This window comes from Schistocerca nitens, chromosome 1 (genome assembly GCF_023898315.1).
Source record: "Schistocerca nitens isolate TAMUIC-IGC-003100 chromosome 1, iqSchNite1.1, whole genome shotgun sequence".
NCBI lineage: Eukaryota > Metazoa > Arthropoda > Insecta > Orthoptera > Acrididae > Schistocerca > Schistocerca nitens.
The window spans coordinates 1000929036-1000951067 of NC_064614.1; the positions used below are offsets into that span (position 1 = coordinate 1000929036).

The window sequence follows — 22032 nt, forward strand, 5'->3', positions numbered from 1 at the left end:
AAGTTCTAGGGGACTGATGACCTCAATGTTAAGTCCCATAGTGCTCAGAGCCATTTGAACCATTTTTTGATGACCACAGATGTTAAGTCCCATAGTGCTCAGAGCCATTTTTGAAAAAATTATTGCAAGGAGTGTTTCAGGGAGGAAGGGGGGACGCATCGTGACTAGGCCTCGGGTTTCGGCCCCAGCCCACCCTGTCTTCACTGGCCTGAAGCTCACTGCTCTGCTTCCTTAAACCAAGAAAAAAAGAGCAGTTAAGATGACCACGCGCGTAAAGCGGAAATCTGGATTCCCGGTCCGGCGCTAATTTCCATACGTTTATAATAAGCATTCCGTCTTCAGGCCACAATTTGCCCGTCGGGACCATCCGACCGCCGTGTCATCCTCTGCTGAGGATGCAGATGATGCAGATAGGAGGGGCTTGTGGTCAGCACACCGCTCTCCCGGCCGTTATGATTTTTTACTTTGACCGGAGCCGCCACTATTCGGTTGAGTAGCTCCTCAATTGGCATCACGAGGCTGAGTACACCCCGAAAAATGGCAACAACGCATGGCGGCCCGGATGATCGCCCATCCAAGTGCTGGCCACGCCCGACAGTGCTTAACTTCGGTGATCTCACGGGAACCAGTGTATCCACTGCGGCAAGGCTATAGCCTATACATTTATAGAAAATAGTAATTATCCACTTGACATCTTGTGCACGAGGTTCAGCGTAAAATGAACATGTTTTACAACAAAACGATGTTAAAGATCTGAAAATGACAGCAATGACTGTTGAAACCTGCAATCTTAAATAAAGAATTTTTTTATAAGATCTTGGCTTTTGAATGGTTTTTAACAATTAAAACAGATCGTCCTTCAGTACTCTGAAAATGAGAAAATTGGACGAGTTGCTTTATGTTTTTAAATATTTTAGCGGTGACAAACTTTTATAATGGGCAGAGTTTTATCCACTTGATATCTTGTACGCAAGGTTCAGCGTAAAATAATCAGTTTGCAACAAAAGGATGTTAATGACCTGGAGATGACAGCAATAATGGTTGAAACTGGGCGTCTTTAATTAAAAAAGATTTATATGATCTTGGTTTTTGAATGGTTTTTTAAAAATAGTATAGCCGTTGTACAATCGTACTTGCAAGTTGCAAATACATTTAACAACCTAGTAAGATTTCTGCTAATTTTTAAAAATGGGTTACATGAGAGAGTAAGTCCGAGTATACTTTAAAACAAACTAATAACGCAATCTGACTGCAAACAGTCTGTGAACAATCACTTCGGCTGTGAACAGCACCACTTTTTGCGCAACGATTTACAATGGACGTAACAAAACCTAACTGAATATAAGTGAAACGGAAAAATCCCAAAAGACATCTCACCTTACGTGAAACATGCGTAAGTGCTTACTATAACCACGTGATTGCTGGACATACGGGGACCCAGTCGGTTGAAATAGCTTACAATTACAAGACATCACATGATCTTACTTTACGTCGAACGAAGAACTGACACTCTCTCAGTTGCGTCATCTTCAACATCTACCCCTTCAAAATGGTTCAAATGGCTCTGAGTACTATGGGAGTTAACATCTGAAGTCATCAGTCCCCTAGAACTTAGAACTACTTAAACCTGACTAACCTAAGGAAATCACACACATCTATGCCCGAGGTAGCATTCAAACCTGCGATCGTAGCGGTCGCGCGGTTCCAGACTGAAGCGCCTAGAACCGTTCGGCCACAACGGCCGCCTCTACCCCTTCGATAACATCACTCCACCTGTGTCCATGGAGCAGTTACCCATAAAAATCACCCATAATTCACGTGGAAATAGTTCAACGCACCATATGTGCCACAAAACCCTTTCCAAACAAGATATTGGAATGAGAGTTGCCAGTAAGCATCAATCAATACACAATTCGGCGCTACTGTCGAGCACTTATTTATATCACTAGTTTCTCATTTTCCTTTTTATTATTCCATCCTCCACTTCTTTCAGTACTGGTGGTACTCTTCAATTTCCGATAATCCATAACGTACTGCCATGCAGAACAAAGGAAACAGCTTCCTTTCCAAGACAAATTTCCTTAGAGAGGACAAATATGACCCTTGGAAAAACAGCCAATGCTTCTGGAGGGGCAGAGCTGACGTCACAGTGCAACGGTCGGTATCCTAGCAATGGCTGCCGCGTCTGCGACGACAGATAACCAGGAGGCAGTGACAATCTGAAGCGAGCACAGCCGGATCGCCGCTAAGGTCAGTACCAACTGCGTTCTGTGCTTGTAGTAAGCTGATACAGTGCTGACGGACACTGGGTATTTTCTTTTATATAGGCACTAAGGGCGAGAATACGTTCTTACATCCTGATTAAGCGTAAAATGGGAGATGCTCATTCTACTCAGGCAACCGCCAAGGACAAGTGATGCTATTAGACTAACAGCCGATGCACATGTGTACACGGCATCAATGGGGAAACGGGATAAGTTTTACTCAGAAACATCAACCATAGAAAAATCTAATGGCTGAAATTGCACGAAAGATTTTGTTTCCATATACAAATAATCATTTCGAGTCTCCACAGTCTGTATTATTTACATTGTAGACATCACCCTTGCTTTAATAAGTACAGTGGCGAACTATTTGCAGTTAAAAACATTAAAATACTCTCTGCCTGAGTGCCATTTTTTGGGTTTCTCGATTAGGACAGACACGCTTAGCAAGTTCATGAACATGAATCTAAAGCATACAACGAGAGAACGCATCCGGCGCTATTCCGTTATTTTCGTTATGTACTAATAACCTATTGCGTACCGAAGTTTTACCTTGGAGTTACGCTGCATTTACACTGATACGCTACAGCATGTAGCAGCAAATACAACTAGAGTGTTATATCTTTCGAGAGAGCGTCATAGAACTACACCCTGCTCATGAATGTGCGCTCTACGTGCTTTTATTGCTTAGTTGTTGTACGCTGCTCGAGGAAAGAAACGTTTTCCTGTAAGGAAATATTATGTGCATCCCCCCTTGACAAATTTTAAAAATGTTAAATATCCCTCCGAGAACAAATAGTTTTAATTTGTTGACAAGATTGATTTTGAACAAAATCCTTTCGGACATACCGCTGCGTCATTATCATACATCTGTTCTCCACAAGCCACGGGACATTGTGTGACTGAGTTTACCATACACGATACTGTTAATCCTGATTCCTAATGCCCTAAACTATTTTATCCATATTGACATTGGCAGCAAACCAACCGGCACATACATGAAGAGTTAGTCGCTTAGAACACTTGTTCCACAGTATACAGTTATGATATGTTTTTTTTTTTTTCCAAACATGTTCACAGGGATAGACATAGTTATAGTAGCACAGAAAATCGACAGGAAAACATTGCGTCAAAATGACAAAACTAGTTCAAAAACTATGCGAACAGTTTCCGAGAAAACTCAACTAGCAGCTCCAAAACGTAGGGGAACGTACTTTCCTTGTAGTAGATGACGCCACGCAGCTCGCCTCAGTCGGCGCTTAAGGTCAGGGGTTATCAAGAGCTACTTCTCGCGTCCCCAACCTCATAAGGCGAACGCCCTCTCGGTTGGCAGAGGCTTTAATTACCGCCTGCAGCGTCAAGGCGGATTACTGATTGGAAACCAATCCGGCAAAGCGCTCTCCTGTTCGACACTCATCCATTCATTCAGGAGATTAATGTTCACAGTGACTTGATCTATCGGTATTGTTTAGCCCGGTAGAATGTAACGTCCTTCTTCTTGTTCATCAGCTTCTTTGCCTTTTTCCCGTTTCTCTGTGGCGTCGACATGAGATGCAGAAATATTACATTTGATGGCCAGATGCCCTGACGTCAGCACTGCCCCCACCCACCCACCCATCACCGCCTCCACACCAACTCCTTGCCAGCAACAGAACCTGTGTAACCCACCTGTCTGCGTCCAGTGTAAAGCTCATGTTCAAGTGTGAGAACGTTTCCTAAATGTTTACATAGAGGCTCTCTGAGGCGGGACATGAGTATCAGCGAGGTATCCACCTAGGTAGATTAAGGAAATCTCCTTCCTGTATACCAAATCCAGGTTGGCTGGCTCGCCAGCTGTTTCCGTTAATCCGTGACGATTATTCGAGCCCTGGCATGCTCGCCTTCCGAATTTCTAAAGCAGAAACTTACTGTGTGTGTACAGTATTGTAGGGAAAATGCGTGAATAAATTTGTAGGTAATTTGGGCGTATACAGGATGCGAAATTTACTCACAGCTGCCACCTCTGGCAACACCAACGGTTCTAACAAGGCAGGGTGTCGAGTCGAACTGAGTCTGCCTGACATGTACGATTCCGTCCTCATATGGTGCTTCAAAACTACTCACGAGTTGTGTAATGCCTATGTGTGGTTGCAGGTGCAGATATTCATCCCACAAATAACTTACAAATTAATGGTGAAACCTTCAGCTGTCTTTATTTAGCACAGTTCGCTACTAGACTCGGACAATGACCATTGTCAAGCTTAGCTGGCATAAACGGCAGGAAAGTTACACCATAATTTGAAAAAAAAGTAATTTGCTCTTTTGAGCGAACCATAGTACGTAAAAATTTTTGAAGTCCACATCGACAGATTCTTGGCGAAAATTATCGTACACAGTTATAGTGAAAAAATTTTTACGTACTACGGTGGGCTTAAAAGAGCATATTACTTCTGTTCAAATTATGGTATAGCTTTCTTGCTGTTTTTTCCAGCTATGGCTGACAATGGTCGTTGACCGAAACTAGTAGCGAACTGTGCTAAATAAATGGCGGCTGAAGGTTTCATAGTGAATTTGTAACAACTGGTAGCGCCGGTGGCGTGTCAGTCCCATAGTACTCAATGATCGCTTGTTTTCAGTGGTTCTGAGATATGGACAGCTTTCTGCAAATTGCAACAGTCGGACACCTTGTGTATGGAAGTACGTCAGCACAGCAAAGAAAACATGGGGCCTTGCGATATCTAGTTGAAAGACGACGCCACGGAGATGTCGAATGCAGAAATATTCAGCAGCTGTAACACGTCAGAAACCTTACGGCTGGTATCCAAATTACCGCCTATGGAACTAGTTGTCTGGGGAAAAAATGATACCAGCGTATGAAGAAAACGGGATACAGAAAAGGAGAATTTCCGTAATCGGAATATAGTTATAGTTTGGAAGAGATTTCTCAGGCTCGAAATATAGAATGACATGGTTCAATAAATAAGGATAGAACGGAAGAAAATTTTCCTAAGTAGATGGAATCTAATAGTTTGTCGGTGATTTAAGAGTACGATATACACTGAGGTGACAAATGTTATGGGATCCCCCATAATACGCTGTCAGACGTTCTTTAGACCGGCGTAGTGCAAAAACTCGACGTGGCATGCACTCCGCAAGTAGTTGTAAGTTCCCTACAGAAATGTTGAACCACGCTGCCTCCATAGCTATCCATAATTGTGAGGGTTGCCGTGCGGGATTTTGTGCACTAGCTGACCTCTCGGTTATGTCTCATGTCGGGCAATGTGTGTGGCCAAATCATTCCCTCGAACTGTTCACAATGTTCTTCAGTCCAGACGCGAACAGCTGTGAGCTGGTAACAAGGCACATTGTCATCCAGAAAAATTCCGTCGACGTCTATGAAATAGCTGCAAATCGTCTCCAAGTAACCGGACATAACCATTTTGCGTCAGTGATCGTTTCAGCAGGATCAGAGGCCCCAGTACATGCCATGCAAACGCAGCCCACACCATTATGGAGCTTGGCTCCGCGGCTTCGTGGGGCCTGCGTCACACTCGAACACTACCGTCAGCTCTTACGAACTGTAACCGGAGCTCTTCAGAACGGTCACGTTTTTCCCACCGACGCGGTCACGAGTCCAGGAGAGACGCTGCAGGAGCAATGGCACTTTTCTCGGCGGTTTGCTGCCATAGCTCATTAACACATTTCGCCGCACTGTCCTAACGAATACGTTCGTCGTACGTCCCGCATTGATTCCTGTGGTTATTTTACGCAGTGCTGCTTGTCTGTTCCCACTGACAACTTTACGCAAACGATACTGCTCTCGGTCGTTAAGTGAAGGCCGTCGGCCACTGCATTGTCCTTGGTGAGAGGTAAGGCCAGAAATTTGGTAGTCTCGGTACACTCTTGACACTGTGAATCTCGGAATATTGAATTCCCTAAACCTGTTTGTAGCATTTGTAGACTTAAAAAAAGGTTTTGACAAAGCTGACTGGAATACTCTCATTCGAAATCTGTAGGTGGCAGGAGTCAAATGCAGGGAGCGAAAGGCTATTGGCAATTTGTACAGAAACCAGATAGCAGTTATAAGAATTGGTGGGTATTAAAGGGAAGCAGTGGTTGGGAAGGGAGTGAGACAAGGTTGTAGCCTGTCCCTGATGTTATTCAATCTGTGTATTGAGCAAGCAGTAAAGGAAACATAAGAAAAATTTGGAGTAGTATTTAAAATCCATGGCGAGGAAATAAAAACTTTGAGGTTTGCTGATGACATTGTAATTCTGTCGGAGACAGAAAAGGGCCTGGAAGAGCAGTTGAATGGAATGGACAGTGTCTTGAAAGGAGGATATAAGATGAACATCAGCAAAAGCAAAACGAGGGTAATGGAATCTAGTCAAATGAAATCAGGTGATGCGGAGGGAATTAGAGTAGGAAATGAGACGCTTCAATTAGTAAAGGAGTTTTGCTTTTTGGGAAGCAAAATAACTGATGATGGTCGAAGTACAGAGGATATAAAATGTAGACTGGCAATGGCAAGGAAAGTGTTTCTGAAGACGAGAAATTTGTTAACATCGAGTATAAATTTAAATGTAAGGAAGTCTTTTCTGAAAGTATTTGTATGGAGTGTAGCCATCTATGGAAGTCAAACACGGACGATAAATAGACAAGAAGAGAATAGAAGCTTTCGAAATATGGTGCTACAGAACAATGACGAAGATCAGATGGGTAGAACATGTTAACTAATGAGGAGGTTCTGAACAGAACTGGGGAGAAGAGGAATGTGTGGCACAACTTGACTAGAAGGAGTGGTCGGTTGGTAGGACATGTTCTGAGGCGTCAAGGGATCACCAATTTAGTATTGGAGGGCAGCGTGCAGGGTTAAAATCGTAGAGGGAGACCAAGAGATGAATACACTAAACAGATTCAGAAGGATGTAGTTTGCAGTAGGTACTGGGAGATGAAGAAGCTTGCACAGGATAGAGTAGCATGGAGAGCTGCATCAAACCAGTCACTGGACTCAAGACCACTACAACAACAACGATTTGCGAAATGAAATGTCCAATTCAGTTAGCTCCAACCACCATTAAGCTTTCAAGATCTGTTAATTCCCATTGTGCGGCCATAAAGACGTAGGACACTTTTTCACGTGAAAATGATAGCTCCGCCAATTCACTGCCCTTTTATATCTTTTGAACGCCATACTACTTCCATCTGTATACGTGCATATCGCGATCCGATGACTTTTGTCACCTTGGTGTATGTGTCTGACATATTACTTTTGAAGTACGCATTGTGAGTAGTAACGTTCACATACTTACAAGGCTGTGGTTGAAGAAGCTGTGAGCGTTCCAAGGGTGTAAAAATTAAATCAACGACAAGAAACAAATAACTGTATGCCTTGAAAGTCCAGTTAATTGATCACTTATAAAAGGGCGGAGATATTTACTTAAGTCATAAGATGACACTGAACTCGCCAGTAGCGAAATTGAAATCCGAACTTCTTCAGGTAAAGTTCTTAACTCTGCTGTCCTTATTTCTATAATTTTCACCACAAGACTGTGCTCGGAAGTTTCGTTACTGAAGACACCCTAGCTGTTGAACTATTCGACGTAGATGACATGAGGAAGTGTAATTCTATATCTGAACTCCGTCGACTGTCGTGGGCGCCATAAGAGTGAGGGTAACCGACAATATGTGCTACTTTTCCCTACTCGCTTAAATTTTGTCCACCATTATTTTACATAAGTGCTGACATTTTATTGTGGCTGCCAGAACCGGGAGTTAGGCAACCGTCCATTCGGCTGCAACGCTACCCCGACACTCCTCACGTACGGCTGGAAGTTCTGTTAACTTGCAAGGCGCCCCTCAGCGTACGTGCTTTCATGAACTTGGGTGCAGCGTAACATTAACTACTCGCGTGCAACGTGCACCGTATAACTCCCATTTAACTTAGACTGCGCCACATTGTGGTTTTTAATAATATCACCATCATCTTCCTTATTCCTCGTTTCCGATTCATTCTTTTTTTAGGGGGGGGGGGGCCGTACTAAAAAGTAATGTCCTCAGATTTCTTATGGGAAAACTCTTAAAGCTTTTGAAATAAAACAAACATTATCGTCATTCTACATATTTGTTCTTCATAACTGCCGCTAGACGGCTCCGAGTTGTATCGTGTAACCAGCTGATGTGTGACGTAACTATATCGGTGAGTGAGAAATAGCTTGCTGTGATAGTGTTTCGAATTCGAAGAATTTGGCCACAAATGGAAAACCATCTCCTTCATCATGACAATGCCAGTCAGCATACGGGCGCTGCAACATCCTCTACATATACATCTACATCTACATCCATACTCCGCAAGCTACCTGACTCTGTGTGGCGGAGAGTACCTTGACTACCCCTATCGGTTCTCCCTTCTATTCCAGTCTCGTATTGTTCGTGGAAAGAAGGATTGTCGGTATGCCTCTGTGTGGGCTCTAATCTCTCTGATTTTATCCTCATGGTCTCATCGCGAGATACACGAAGGAGGGAGCAATATACTGCTTGACTCTTCGGTGAAGGTATGTTCTCGAAACTTCAACAAAAGCCCGTACCGAGCTACTGTGCGTCTCTCCTGCAGAGTCTTCCACTCGAGTTTCTCTCCGTAACGCTTTCGCGATTACTAAATGATCCTGCAACGAAGCGCGCTGCTCTCCGTTGGATCTTCTCTATCTTCTATCAACCCTATCTGGTACGAATCCCACACTGCTGGGCAGTATTCAAGCAGCGGGCGAACAAGCGTACTGTAACCTACTTCCTTTGTTTTCGGATTGCATTTCCTTAGGATTCTTCCAATGAATCTCAGTCTGGCATCTGCTTTACCGACCATCAACTTTATATGATCATTCCATTTTAAATCACTCCTAATGCGTACTCCCAGATAATTTATGGCATTAACTGCGTCCAGTTGCTGACCTGCTATAATGTAGCTAAATGATGAGGGATCTTTCTTTCTATGTATTCGCAGCACATTACACTTGTCTACATTGAGATTCAATTGCCATTCCCTCCACCATTCATCAATTTGCTGCAGATCCTCCTGCATTTCAGTACAATTTTCCATTTTTAGAACCTCTTGATATACCACAGCATCATCCGCAAAAAGCCTCAGTGAACTTCCGCTGTCATCCACAAGGTCATTTATGTATATTGTTAATAGCAACGGTCCTACGACACTCCCCTGCGGCACACCTGAAATCACTCTTACTTCGGAAAACTTCTCTCCATTGAGAATGACATGCTGCGTTCTGTTATCTAGGAACTCTTCAATCCAATCACACAATTGGTCTGATAGTCCATATGCTCTTACTTTGTTCATTAAATGACTGTGGGGAACTGTATCGAACGCCTTGCGGAAGTCAAGAAACACGGCATCTACCTGTGAACCCGTGTCTATGGCACTCCGAGTCTCGTGGACGAATAGCGCGAGCTACGTTTCACACGACCGTCTTTTTCGAAACCCATGCTGATTCCTACAGAGTAGATTTCTAGTCTCCAGAAAAGTCATTATACTCGAACATAATACGTGTTCCAAAATTCTACAACTGATCGACGTTAGAGATATAGGTCTATAGTTCTGCACATCTGTTCGACGTCCCTTCTTGAAAATGGGGATGACCTGTGCCCTTTTTCAATCCTTTGGAACGCTACGCTCTTCTAGAGACCTACGTAACACCGCTGCAAGAAGGGGGGCAAGTTCCTTCGCGTACTCTGTGTAAAATCGAACTGGTATCCCATCAGGCCCAGCGGCCTTTCCTCTTTTGAGCGATTTTAATTGTTTCTCTATCCCTCTGTCGTCTATTTCGATATCAACCATTTTGTCAACTGTGCGACAATCTAGAGAAGGAGCTACAGTGCAGTCTTCCTCTGTGAAACAGCTTTGGAAAATGACATTTAGTATTTCGGCCTTTAGTCTGTCATCCTCTGTTTCAGTACCATTTTGGTCACAGAGTGTCTGGACATTTTGTTTTGATCCACCTACCGCTTTGACATAAGACCAAAATTTCTTAGGATTATCTGCCAAGTCAGTACATACAACTTTACTTTGGAATTCCTCCACACGGGCCTGACCTTCCCCCATCCTATTTTCATCTGTTTGCAAACGTTAAAGAACACATTCGAGGACTAATGACGCAGCGGTGCTACCAGTGCAGAAGTTGTGGTTCCGTCAAGTAAGTTCTACAGTGACGGCATCAACACGATGCTCTCTCGTTATGAGAAATGAGTTCATCGCCAGGAGGACCGTTGAGAAAGAAATATGCAGACTTGAAGAATAAAGATATACAATAGAATGTCAATAACGTTTCTTTTATTCGAAAACATTTAAGAATTTTTGCGTAAGAAATTTGGAGGACTTACCTTCCAGCACGTTCTCGTAATATGTTATGGTAGCAAGATCATAATCTCCAACGAGAGTTTCATGGGCATTACCCCAGAGGAAAAAAGTGCTGTAAATTATTTTTTATTGAGTCAGCGCACAAATTCCATACTATATGAGACTAATTTGTATACAGTTTTCCAGTAATATTAAAGATCAGTGTCTGTTACAGTGCAGGGGGAGCTTAAATATCCAAAACACCGCCCCAAAGAAGACCACCAGTTGCTCATCTTCGTTGTTGGATATTTGTACACAAATAAGGACATAAGGCTTTTAAAAAAAGTGCCCCATATTCTCACGTGAGATAGGACTGGCAAACCTAGAGACACGAACACTTTACTTTTGCCATTAATTCTGAGAGTTCAAGGCGTAGCCTCTCTCCTTATTAACATATATTGCTCATTTCTTTCTGGTTACATATTTTTCAGTGCTTCTTCCATCGACTATTGCGCTGATGTCATTCATAAATGTTACAAATGTTTCCTGTACAATCGAGTCGTTACGTACAGTGTCGAGGTTGTGCTGGCTGCAAAACAAGAATAGTCATTCTGCATAGTGCAAATGACGCAGCCATTGAAATGAACCACAACTGTATGACGCAGAAAATGACAATGTTGGTATTCTGCTATGATTTAGGCAACGGAGTCAATTGACAAACCCGTACGATACCCGCAATGTCGCAAATATGTTTCTGAAAGCAATAAGCAAAATGAGTTGTTCAGTGCTACCAAAGATACGCTCGTGTCTTTCCTGTTTCGCATACATAGTTTTCATCAGTACTGGTTGCGTAATTTTAAAGTTGGGGTAGCTTCTTCTAGATAAGCTTAAGTATTATGGCATGAGTGGGACAGTACACAAATGATTTAATTCATATTTAATTGGAAGAATGCAGAAGGTTGGAATCAACAGTACAGATAGCCTGCAAAAATCAACAGAGTCCCGTAACTGGGGAAATGGTTCAGTCTTGGGTCCCTTATTGTTCTTAATATATATTAATGACTTTCTCCTCTATATTCATCAAGATGTAAACAGGTCTTTGTGCTGTTGATACAACTATAGTAATCACGCCCAACAAGCAAGGATCAGCCGCGGAATTTTTGTAAATAACGTATTTCAGAAAATTATTAAGTGGTTCTCTGCATATAGACTCTCACTAAATTTTGAGAACACACAGTTTATAAAATTCTGTACAGTAAATGGCATAACACCATTGATAAATATAGACTATGAACTGAACCCTGTTGCTAAGGCAGAATATTCAAAATATCTGGGTGTGAGCATTGATGCGGAATTGAATTGGAAGAAACATATCGATGACCTGCTGGTTCAAAAATGGTTCAAATGGCTCTGAGCACTATGGGACTTAACATCTGAGGTCATCAGTCCCCTAGAACTTAGAACTAATTAAACTTAACTAACCTAAGGACATCACACACATCCATGCCCGAGGCAGGATTCGAACCTGCGACCGTAGCGGTCGCGCGGTTACGGACTGTAGCGCCTAGAACCGCTCGGTCACTCCGGCCGGTTGATGGCCTGCTGAAACAGTTAGTAAACATGTCAGCTAGTAAAAATATCAGTAAATTAGCCTACTACCCCTATTTTCATTCACTGCTTTCATATGGCATCATACACTCCCGGAAATTGAAATAAGAACACCGTGAATTCATTGTCCCAGGAAGGGGAAACTTTATTGACACATTCCTGGGGTCAGATACATCACATGATCACACTGACAGAATCACAGGCACATAGACACAGGCAACAGAGCATGCACAATGTCGGCACTAGTACAATGTATATCCACCTTTCGCAGCAATGCAGGCTGCTATTCTCCCATGGAGACGATCGTAGAGATGCTGGATGTAGTCCTGTGGAACGGCTTGCCATGCCATTTCCACCTGGCGCCTCAGTTGGACCAGCGTTCGTGCTGGACGTGCAGACCGCGTGAGACGACGCTTCATCCAGTCCCAAACATGCTCAATGGGGGACAGATCCGGAGATCTTGCTGGCCAGGGTAGTTGACTTACACCTTCTAGAGCACGTTGGGTGGCACGGGATACATGCGGACGTGCATTGTCCTGTTGGAACAGCAAGTTCCCTTGCCGGTCTAGGAATGGTATAACGATGGGTTCGATGACGGTTTGGATGTACCGTGCACTATTCAGTGTCCGCTCGACGATCACCAGTGGTGTACGGCCAGTGTAGGAGATCGCTCCCCACACCATGATGCCGGGTGTTGGCCCTGTGTGCCTCGGTCGTATGCAGTCCTGATTGTGGCGCTCACCTGCACGGCGCCAAACACGCATACGACCATCATTGGCAACAAGGCAGAAGCGACTCTCATCGCTGAAGACGACATGCCTCCATTCGTCCCTCCATTCACGCCTGTCGCGACACCACTGGAGGCGGGCTGCACGATGTTGGGGCGTGAGCGGAAGACGGCCTAACGGTGTGCGGGACCGTAGCCCAGCTTCATGGAGACGGTTGCGAATGGTCCTCGCCGATACCCCAGGAGCAACAGTGTCCCTAATTTGCTGGGAAGTGGCGGTGCGGTCCCCTACGGCACTGCGTAGGATCCTACGGTCTTGGCGTGCATCCGTGCGTCGCTGCGGTCCGGTCCCAGGTCGACGGGCACGTGCACCTTCCGCCGACCACTGGCGACAACATCGATGTACTGTGGAGACCTCACGCCCCACGTGTTGAGCAATCCGGCGGTACGTCCACCCGGCCTCCCGCATGCCCACTATACGCCCTCGCTCAAAGTCCGTCAACTGCACATACGGTTCACGTCCACGCTGTCGCGGCATGCTACCAGTGTTAAAGACTGCGATGGAGCTCCGTATGCCACGGCAAACTGGCTGACACTGACGGAGGCGGTGCACAAATGCTGCGCAGCTAGCGCCATTCGACGGCCAACACCGCGGTTCCTGGTGTGTCCGCTGTGCCGTGCGTGTGATCATTGCTTGTACAGCCCTCTCGCAGTGTCCGGAGCAAGTATGGTGGGTCTGACACACTGGTGTCAATGTGTTCTTTTTTCCATTTCCAGCAGTGTATTTGGGGGCAATTCGTCATTAAAAAATGGTTCAAATTGCTCTGAGCACTATGGGACTCAACTTCTGAGGTCATTAGTCCCCTAGAACTTAGAACCAGTTAAAACTAACTAACCTAAGGACATCACACACATCCATGCCCGAGGCAGGATTCGAACCTGCGACCGTAGCGGTCTCGCGGTTCCAGACTGCAGCGCCTAGAACCGCACGGCCACTTCGGCCGGCTAATTCGTCATTCATCGCACAAAAGCGTGTAATCAGAGTAACAGCTGGATCACCTTGCACATATTTATTTAAGGAACTCGGGATACTCACAGTATCTTCGCAACACATATATCCATTTATCACCCGATTAAACTGGTTTGGTATTCATTCCAATGATGTAACAGCAAAACACGCTTAACTGTCAGTATTTCTGTCTGCGACTGACTACGGATATTATTGCTCACTTTGTTCTCTTTTTTTTCTGTAGGGGCGCTCCGTCTAATTAGCTCACTCGCTTCGACAACTTGTGACCCTTTTTTAGTCACTGAAGATTCTGTTAAGGCGGCTAGTTAATTAAGAATTGTTTACGAAGCAGTTACACGGAGAAACAAAGATGATTTTTAGCGTTACACTCGAATTTGGTTCAAATCTGACGGGAATGCATTAGTTACTAGGATAAAACGTTTAAAATTGTTCGGCTGAATATAGTACAGACAATAAGAAATGTTCAGAGTGCCTCCTAATCCACCTGCATAATTTCCAGATTGAACCACTTCAGCCATGTGGGCCACGTGGAAGATACCTATTCTGAATCAGTGCTGCTGCGGCTGCTCTCTCAAGAAGGGAAGCATCATTATTGGAGTCCTGGGTATAGTAAGTACAACCTATTTACGACTCATATTCGCATGGAAAAAAGTTAAAGACTACGTTCTTCTCTTCGTGTGCCTAAATTCGTTTGCCTTTGACCGAACAAGATAAACAAAAACAATCCTTGGAGGGTTGATGTCAGTGATGTGAAACTAAAGGAGTGAAAAGAGTACACAGGCTTAGGCACAAAGAGTAGCTCGTTGGATTTGCTCTGAATCGGAATGTGATATAACTGTAGGTAACTATATATTTATCTTTGGCATCTCGTAGGATTGGGAGTACTGTCTGTGGTTCGCATCTTCCCAACACAATATTCCTTCGTCGTAACTCGGAGACTTTATTACGTGTTCCATGAGACACCTGATGAAGACGTCGAGTTACGAAGAAGAAATATAGTTTTGGGAAGACGCGAACCACAGGCAGTACACCCCGTTGACAACGAATGGCCGGGAAAGTTTAAGAAAAGAAAAAAACTATTTTTGTTTCTTAAAAGTTGTTTCGTGTTCCTCTGCAGTTTATATTCTGTTGCATTCTCATTAAAAAAACATCGATGATAGTCATCCTTCTGTTTTGTTCTAGAAACTGTTCAGTTGCATCCTTCAGTGAATGTTAATGAAAGGAAATGTCCTTCTGACAAAGTCAGTGTATTAGAAAGACTGAGATACAAGCAATATTTCTGGAACTGTTAGTACGAACAACTTAGTGATAAAATTTCTAAGAGTTATGGAGGTTCAGCCAAGTTTCATTTTTATTCGTATGGCTAGCGCCCCCCGTCGGGCAGAGCATTCGCTGGGTGCCGGTCTTTCAATTTGACGCCATTTCGGCGACCTGCAGTCTACGATGATGATAGGATTATGATGAGGACAGCACAACAACCAGCCCCTGGGCAGAGAAAGTTCCCCGACCCTGCCGGGAATGGAACCCGGGCCCAGAGGATTGACAATCCGTCAAGCTCAACATTCAGCTACCGGGGGCGGACATCAGCCAAGTGGTCATACGAGAGGAAAAAGATCTTCGAATAATTAGCAACACACGCAGGTAATCCAGGGTTTGATGAGTGACGATACTGCTCAATGTTGTCTTGTTGGCAGTACTGCCTGCTCCTCTAGTACGGCTGATGCCTCGAGGTCCACTCGTAATCGATTGTTGTGCTCACTCTGCCTCTGGAGAACTCTACTATCAATTTACTTCAATGATGTGACGAAAAGACGCATAATCTCAAACAGACTCACACATATGATACTTCCTGGCGGATTAAAACTTGTGCCAGACCAAGGCTCGAGCTCGGGACCTTTGCCTTTCGTGGGCAAGTGCTCTACCATCTGAGCTACCCAAGCACGACTCACGCCCCGTCCTCACAGCTTTACTTCTGCCAGTACCTCGTCTCCTACCTTCCAAACTTTACAGAAGCTCTCCTGCGAAACTTGCAGAACTAGAACTCCTGAAAGAAACGATACTGGGGAGACATGGCTTAGCCACAGCCTCGGAGATGTTTCCGGAATGAGATTTTCACTCTGCAGCGGAGTGTGCGCTGATATGAAACTCCCTGGCAGATTTAAACTGTGTGCCGGACCGAGACTCGAACGCGGGACCTTTGCCTTTTGCGGGCAAGTGATGTACCATCTGAGCTACCCAAGCACGACTCACGCCCCGTCCTCACAGCTTTACTTCTGCCAGTACCTCGTCTCCTACCTTCCAAACTTTACAGAAGCTCTCCTGCGAACCTTGCACACTCTGCCGCAGAGTGAAAATCTCATTCTGGAAACATCCCCCAGGCTGTGGCTATGTCTCCGCAATATCCTTTCTTTCAGAAGTGCTAGTTCTGCAAGGTTCGCAGGAGAGCTTGTGTAAATTTGGGAAGGTAGGAGACGAGGCACTGGCAGAAGTAAAGCTGTGAGGACGGGGCGTGATTGGGTAGCTCAGATGGGGCATTCGTTTATGCCGGCACGGTAGCTCAGCGTATTCGGTCAGAGGGTTAGCAGCCCTCTGTAATAAAAAAACTGAGCTAATCGATCAACAACCAACTTAAACGGATGTCTTACGACGTCCGCCCCGAGCAGATGCAACGAAAAAAAGCGAACAAAATTAGATTTAAAAAAAAATAGATGGTAGAGCACTTGCCCACGAAAGGTAAAGGTCCCGAGTTCGAGTCTCGATCCGGCACACAGTTTTAATCTGCCATGAAGTTTCATATCAGCGGACACTCCGCTGCAAATTTCGTTCTAGACGCACACATACGTCGCTGTAACTAGATACTTTACAGTTTTCTTTCATGCGTAATATGTTGCATGTTTGTTCTGTGGTACATTAGAACATGATTATTTGTACCCATATTTCAAAAAAGTGCTTAGACGGAAAACGCCCGCGTATTCCTGGTGTATTTATTGCGTTCTGATCTTGTACAGTGACTAATTAAGTCGTCATAACTTCTGCAAACATTATGCGTATTTGTTTTAATACCGAGTTATTCTCGTGCACAATCAACAATATTCATCATGTACGCAGTGGTTCATAAGCTGTACTTAGTTTTACTCTGCTGGCTCCTCGTATTGTCCACATAATGAACGGCAGTATAGTAGAGTACAATCTGACGAAATGTTCACTTCTCACGATCACCTCTTTTGACTGGTCATTCTGAGATTATTATATTTAGGTGACGTGTCGCTAAAGATTGCGTTCTGGCCTTCATAGACCAGAGTCTTGTAAGCACCGTCTTGTAAGCAAACAAAGCGCTCTAATAAGAGTAGAAGGTTTGTTTTAGAATGTGTGTGCGTTTGAACCTTACAGGACGGTTTCAGCGAAACAAATTTCCTGCATAAATATACATTCAGTTACAGATCTCAACAAAGATCAGACGCTTAAGTCTGTTGTTATGCGGATGAAAAGATCCGTAAGTATATGTGAAACACTAATCTCAAGTACATGATAAGCAAATGTAATTTTATAAAGTGATTAATTTCATGACAATACGTCTTTATTTTACAGGTACACGGCTTAGCGACCATCACCGAGACAGTTCTCCGTAAGTTTCAGGTTTCATTCATTCTTCTTTATTGTTTCAATTTGTTAGTACCTTTGATGAATCTTATGCGCAGTTGCATTGTCCACGTTGTGGTGTAAACTTAATCGGGTTTTTGCAGTCGCAGCTGCGGATTCTACGTGGTGTCTGTTCTTTCGGAAAGGCACCGCTCATTCACATATTTTTGTTTTTATTTTTGACTGAGACTGGAAGATTCTACTGATCCTCCGCGTGCGCGCGCATGTGTGTGTGTATTTCTCGACTAACATGTGTGTGTGTGTGTGTGTGTGTGTGTGTGTGTTTGTGTGTGCGCGCGCGCGGGTATATACATACATATCTTTTTCTTAAGGAAGGTGTAGTGAGTGTAGCGATTAGTCATAACTTGTGTGAGTGTCTAGTGCTTTTTTAATCATTTGTTTTATTTTTTGGCAGGGGGAATGAAGTGTCCTCGATGGTGTGTACGTGGAGACGGGAGGGGAGGTGCCCTGTTCCGACTTGTGTGTGTGTGTCTCTCTCTCTCTCTGTGTGTGTGTGTGTGTGTGTGTGTGTGTGTGTGTGTGTGTGCGAGAAGGGGAGATATCTGTCCTATCTTACATACACACAAATTTTTACTTCGTTGAAGCAATTTCATTATGGTGCTGTTGGGGGTGATAATCAGAGGGAATGTTGGTTCTTTTAATTGATACTGTTTTCTTGGTTGCCAGAGGCCACTGTCCCTTATCTGCCGTATGATTTATTAGTGTAAATAACGTTGAGTTGCTGATGTTTGTTTGGTAGCTTATTACGAAGTTCTTGTTGTGACTGCCAAATTAATGATGAAGTTTTCTTTAAGGAGATGATTTTTCTTACTGAAGCTGATTATTTTTATATTTGTTTCTCATATGGTTGGGTAGTAGTTTTCTTACCGGAGGTTTCCTGCAAATGTTGAATGGGATGTGAAATACTTCTGCAGTGGTTTATGTTCTCCATATCTTACAAGTGAATCCTGCAATTCTTCGCAAATGCAAATATGTATGGGAACTTTCTCTAGCTCTTCTCCTCTGCCCTCTCTTTGTCCAATTCTTCTAGTCACCCCTGTGTATCACCTCCTCCCCCTCTCTCTTTTCAGCTCCACCTTCTCCCTCTCTTTGTTCATTTCCTACCTCCTCCTCCCTTATCTTGAGCCTTGATTATCGTTACTGTAAACGAATCATTCATTGCTAATTGAAGTCGTCTAAGATGAATGGGTAAAACGGTTTCGATCGTTGGTATATGTAGTATGAGAGACACCTCTCTAGTTGCTGTATCTGTCAGGAATGTAGCTTTAATGACAGTATTTTACATAGTTTTAATCTGTGAACGGATAGAATAAAATAATTCTGATGATTCAAATCACATGATAGCATTTTAATCACAAGCCAATAAGGCATAAATACAACTTCCCTCTTTTCTGGAAAACTGATGGTGAGGAACAAAGCAAAATAGCCTGTTACTCTGTAGACAGTTTTTGTTTCAAAATATGGATAAGGAGAAAGAATCTATATGGGAGGAACAGTGTGTGTAAACTTCTTGGGTTGTCGGGTGTTCTGCCGGATATCAGCGTTGTACTTGCACGATATTTCGGTAGCGTAACTCGTTACCTTCATCAGGTGCGACCTGAGACTACTCCTCGAGTGGACCTGGTCCTCCAGCCCACATTCTGCTGGCTTCTTCTGACAGCTAATGAACGAAGGTTTTACTCAATAGCATTTCTTTCAGCATGAGGTCATCTGGGACGGGTAGGAAGTGGACATCGTTATTGTAGTGTTTTTCAGAGGTGTGTGTGGGACGATGGTTTGTATCTTCCCCGGCAACTCTAATGGTCGAGCAGTGCGAGGGGACGCCTATGCGGTCCTCGCTGTAGGTTTGGTTCCCCCAGTCGTCGGATGAGAGGGTTAGTAGATGAATCCAGTTTGGCATCAAATCGACGGGCGATGTCTCGATGGCGCTGCATAACCTCCAGGTCGTCGGCGGCGTCATGCAGGTACCGATGCGGGAACCTCGCGGGAACGTGATAGATCCGACGGAGGATCTTGTTTTGCAGCGTCTGTAGCCTGTGAAGATAGGTGGGGGCTGCTCCTCCCCAAACCTCGCAGGCGTAGTCAAAAATCGGGTGAAGATAGAGCCGGAAGATAAGAAGGCCATTCTCGACGGATAAGGCGGAATGCTCATTTAGAACAGGGTAAAGAGCACCCATGCGGCAGTTGATCTTAGCCCGGACTTCTTCGATGTGCAGCCGCCAAGTCAGCTACTCGTCCACGAGGACTGCAAGGTATTTCACCGTCACCTGCCACGGTAGGTCGGTATTGTAAAGGCGTAATTGCCGTTGGGGCATCGTCCTCTTCCACGTGAAAATGATGGCGTAAGTCTTAGCAGGATTGAAGCCAACACGCCATTTTGCAGCCCAGTCTTCCAAGGCGTTGCAGGCACTCTGTAGTCCGGGAACTAAGACCTCTTTCCACCGGCTTCTGGAGTAGATCATTTGCATATACAGCCTTCTCCACACGAGGCACCGTTGGGAGGTCGGAGGTGAAGATTGTATACAAGACAGGCCCAAGGGCGGAGCCCTGGGGAACTCCTGCTGCAATGTGTCATGCCGTTGAGAGCGCATAGCCCACCTTAACACAAAAGGTGCGGCCCTGGAAATAGGTTGCTATAAGCTTCACCAGGTGGACTGGGAAGCCGAAGCGGTGAAGTTTCCACAGCAGACCCTCATGTCACACGCTGTCGAAGGCTTTCTGGACATCAAGGAAGACAGCCCCACAGAACTCCCGCCAGTTGCAAGCTGTGGTGATGTACTCAACCACACGAAGGACTTGCTGAGTGGTAGAGCTACTGCGGCGAAAGCCAAATTGCTCCGGCGGTAATACGGCTTGTTGTTGGATGATCCGCTGGAGCCGTCGGAGGAGGAGGCGCTCGAATAACTTGCTCACATGCGGCAGGTGACTGATGGGGCGATAACTGGAGGCGATGCCCTGTTTTTCCCCGGCTTAGGCGCCGAGACGACAATGGAGTGTTTCCAGGCCTGGGGGAAGACTGCAGAGGTAAGCACCCAGTTGAAGAAGCCCGCCAGGTAGTCGACCGCCGACCAGGGCAGATGCTTCAGGATCCTGCCCGTGATTTCATCCTTTAGATGTCGGTAGTTGCCAGATGCCTTCCTGGACTTCCTCCAGGGTGATGGGTGGCACGTGTCCTTCATCTTCGGCATCGTCGGTTCGAAGGAGGGCAGCGACGTCTCTATGGATGGTGTCAACGAACTGGGGGTCCACTCGATCCTGCAGGGGGCGAAAATTCTGCTCGGACACGTCCGAGATCATGTTGGCTTTGTCCGCTGGGCTGTACGCCGTCCTGCCATCGATGGTGAGGGGCGGCAACCTGGAGCGCCGGTTCGTCAGTTGACAGAGGGACTGCTAGCCTAAAGGATCCGGCGTGAAGGACCGAAGTTTACTCGCCCAGAGCCGGTTGCGGTGGTCAGCAATTCCTGCCTTAATATCGTGTCGTAATTGGTTAATCCTCCTCTTCAAGCCAACATCACAAGTGATCCGCCAGACCTGGTCCAGTATTTATGCCTGTGGCCTTCCCCCTTCACCAGGCGCTCCATCTGCGGTCCGGTCCGCGCCCGCTCGCTGCGATCTTCTGAAGCATTGCCATTCCCTTTTCCGTCCGCTGCAGTCCTGGGTGTTATCTTTGCCGTCCGCGCCCGCCAGACACGCTCCTGGGTGTTCCATCTTCGGTCTGGTGCGTTGGAATCCCGTCTGTAGTACCAGGCATTCCCCCTGTGGTCCTCTCCTGCGCTCACTGTGATCTGCTGGTACGTTGCCATTCCATTGCGGTCTGCTGGCGTTCTAGATGTTCCCTCTGCAGTCCGCGCCCATCAGCCCCGACCCTTGGCGTTCCATTTTCGGTCTGGTGCTCCTGGAACTGTGTATGGGGATCGTTCTCCATGTCCACGCCTTCAGTTCTTCTATTTGTGGAGTGCTGCAGCTGTTCTTGTTGCTTCTTCAGCAGTTCCAGAGCAGGGTCCCAGGCTCTGCTTAGCTGGTACCCCATGTCACTGTTCATGAGATTATCGGTCTCTTTTATCTCTATTGACTTCCTTGTAACACTGTCCCAAAATCTGGGCGTCTGTGCTAGAAACTTGGTTTCTTCATAATTCATGCCATGACCTGGTTCTAGGCAGTGTTCAGCAATGGCCGATTTTGTTGCCTGTCTTAATTGGGTGTGCCTCTGATGTTCCTTGCACCTGATATCTTCTGTTCTCGTCGTCTGGCCAATGTAGGACATGCCACACTGGCAAGGTATATTATAAATCCCTGGTTTCCGTAAGCCCAGGTCGTCCTTGACATTTACCACCAGTCCTCCGATCTTGCTGGATGGACAGAAAACACGCTTGATATTGTGTTTATGGAGGATCCTACTAATTCTGGCAGAAATAGA

General features: G+C 45.3%; 1 protein-coding gene and 1 pseudogene across 1 annotated transcript in view; one reads left to right on the plus strand and one right to left on the minus strand.

Moving 5' to 3' along the window:
• Positions 1–538: 538 nt before the first annotated feature.
• Positions 539–656, minus strand: LOC126208487 (5S ribosomal RNA; annotated as a pseudogene).
• A 1475-nt stretch (positions 657–2131) lies between these two features.
• The window catches only part of LOC126195403 (uncharacterized), a 52019-nt gene continuing 32118 nt past the window's right edge, over positions 2132–22032 (plus strand). The window contains exons 1-3 of the mRNA XM_049933999.1: positions 2132–2250; positions 14455–14564; positions 17544–17580. Coding sequence (XP_049789956.1) covers positions 14472–14564; positions 17544–17580 — 130 coding nt within the window. The 5' untranslated portion in view covers positions 2132–2250; positions 14455–14471. The remainder of the gene's footprint in view (positions 2251–14454; positions 14565–17543; positions 17581–22032) is intronic.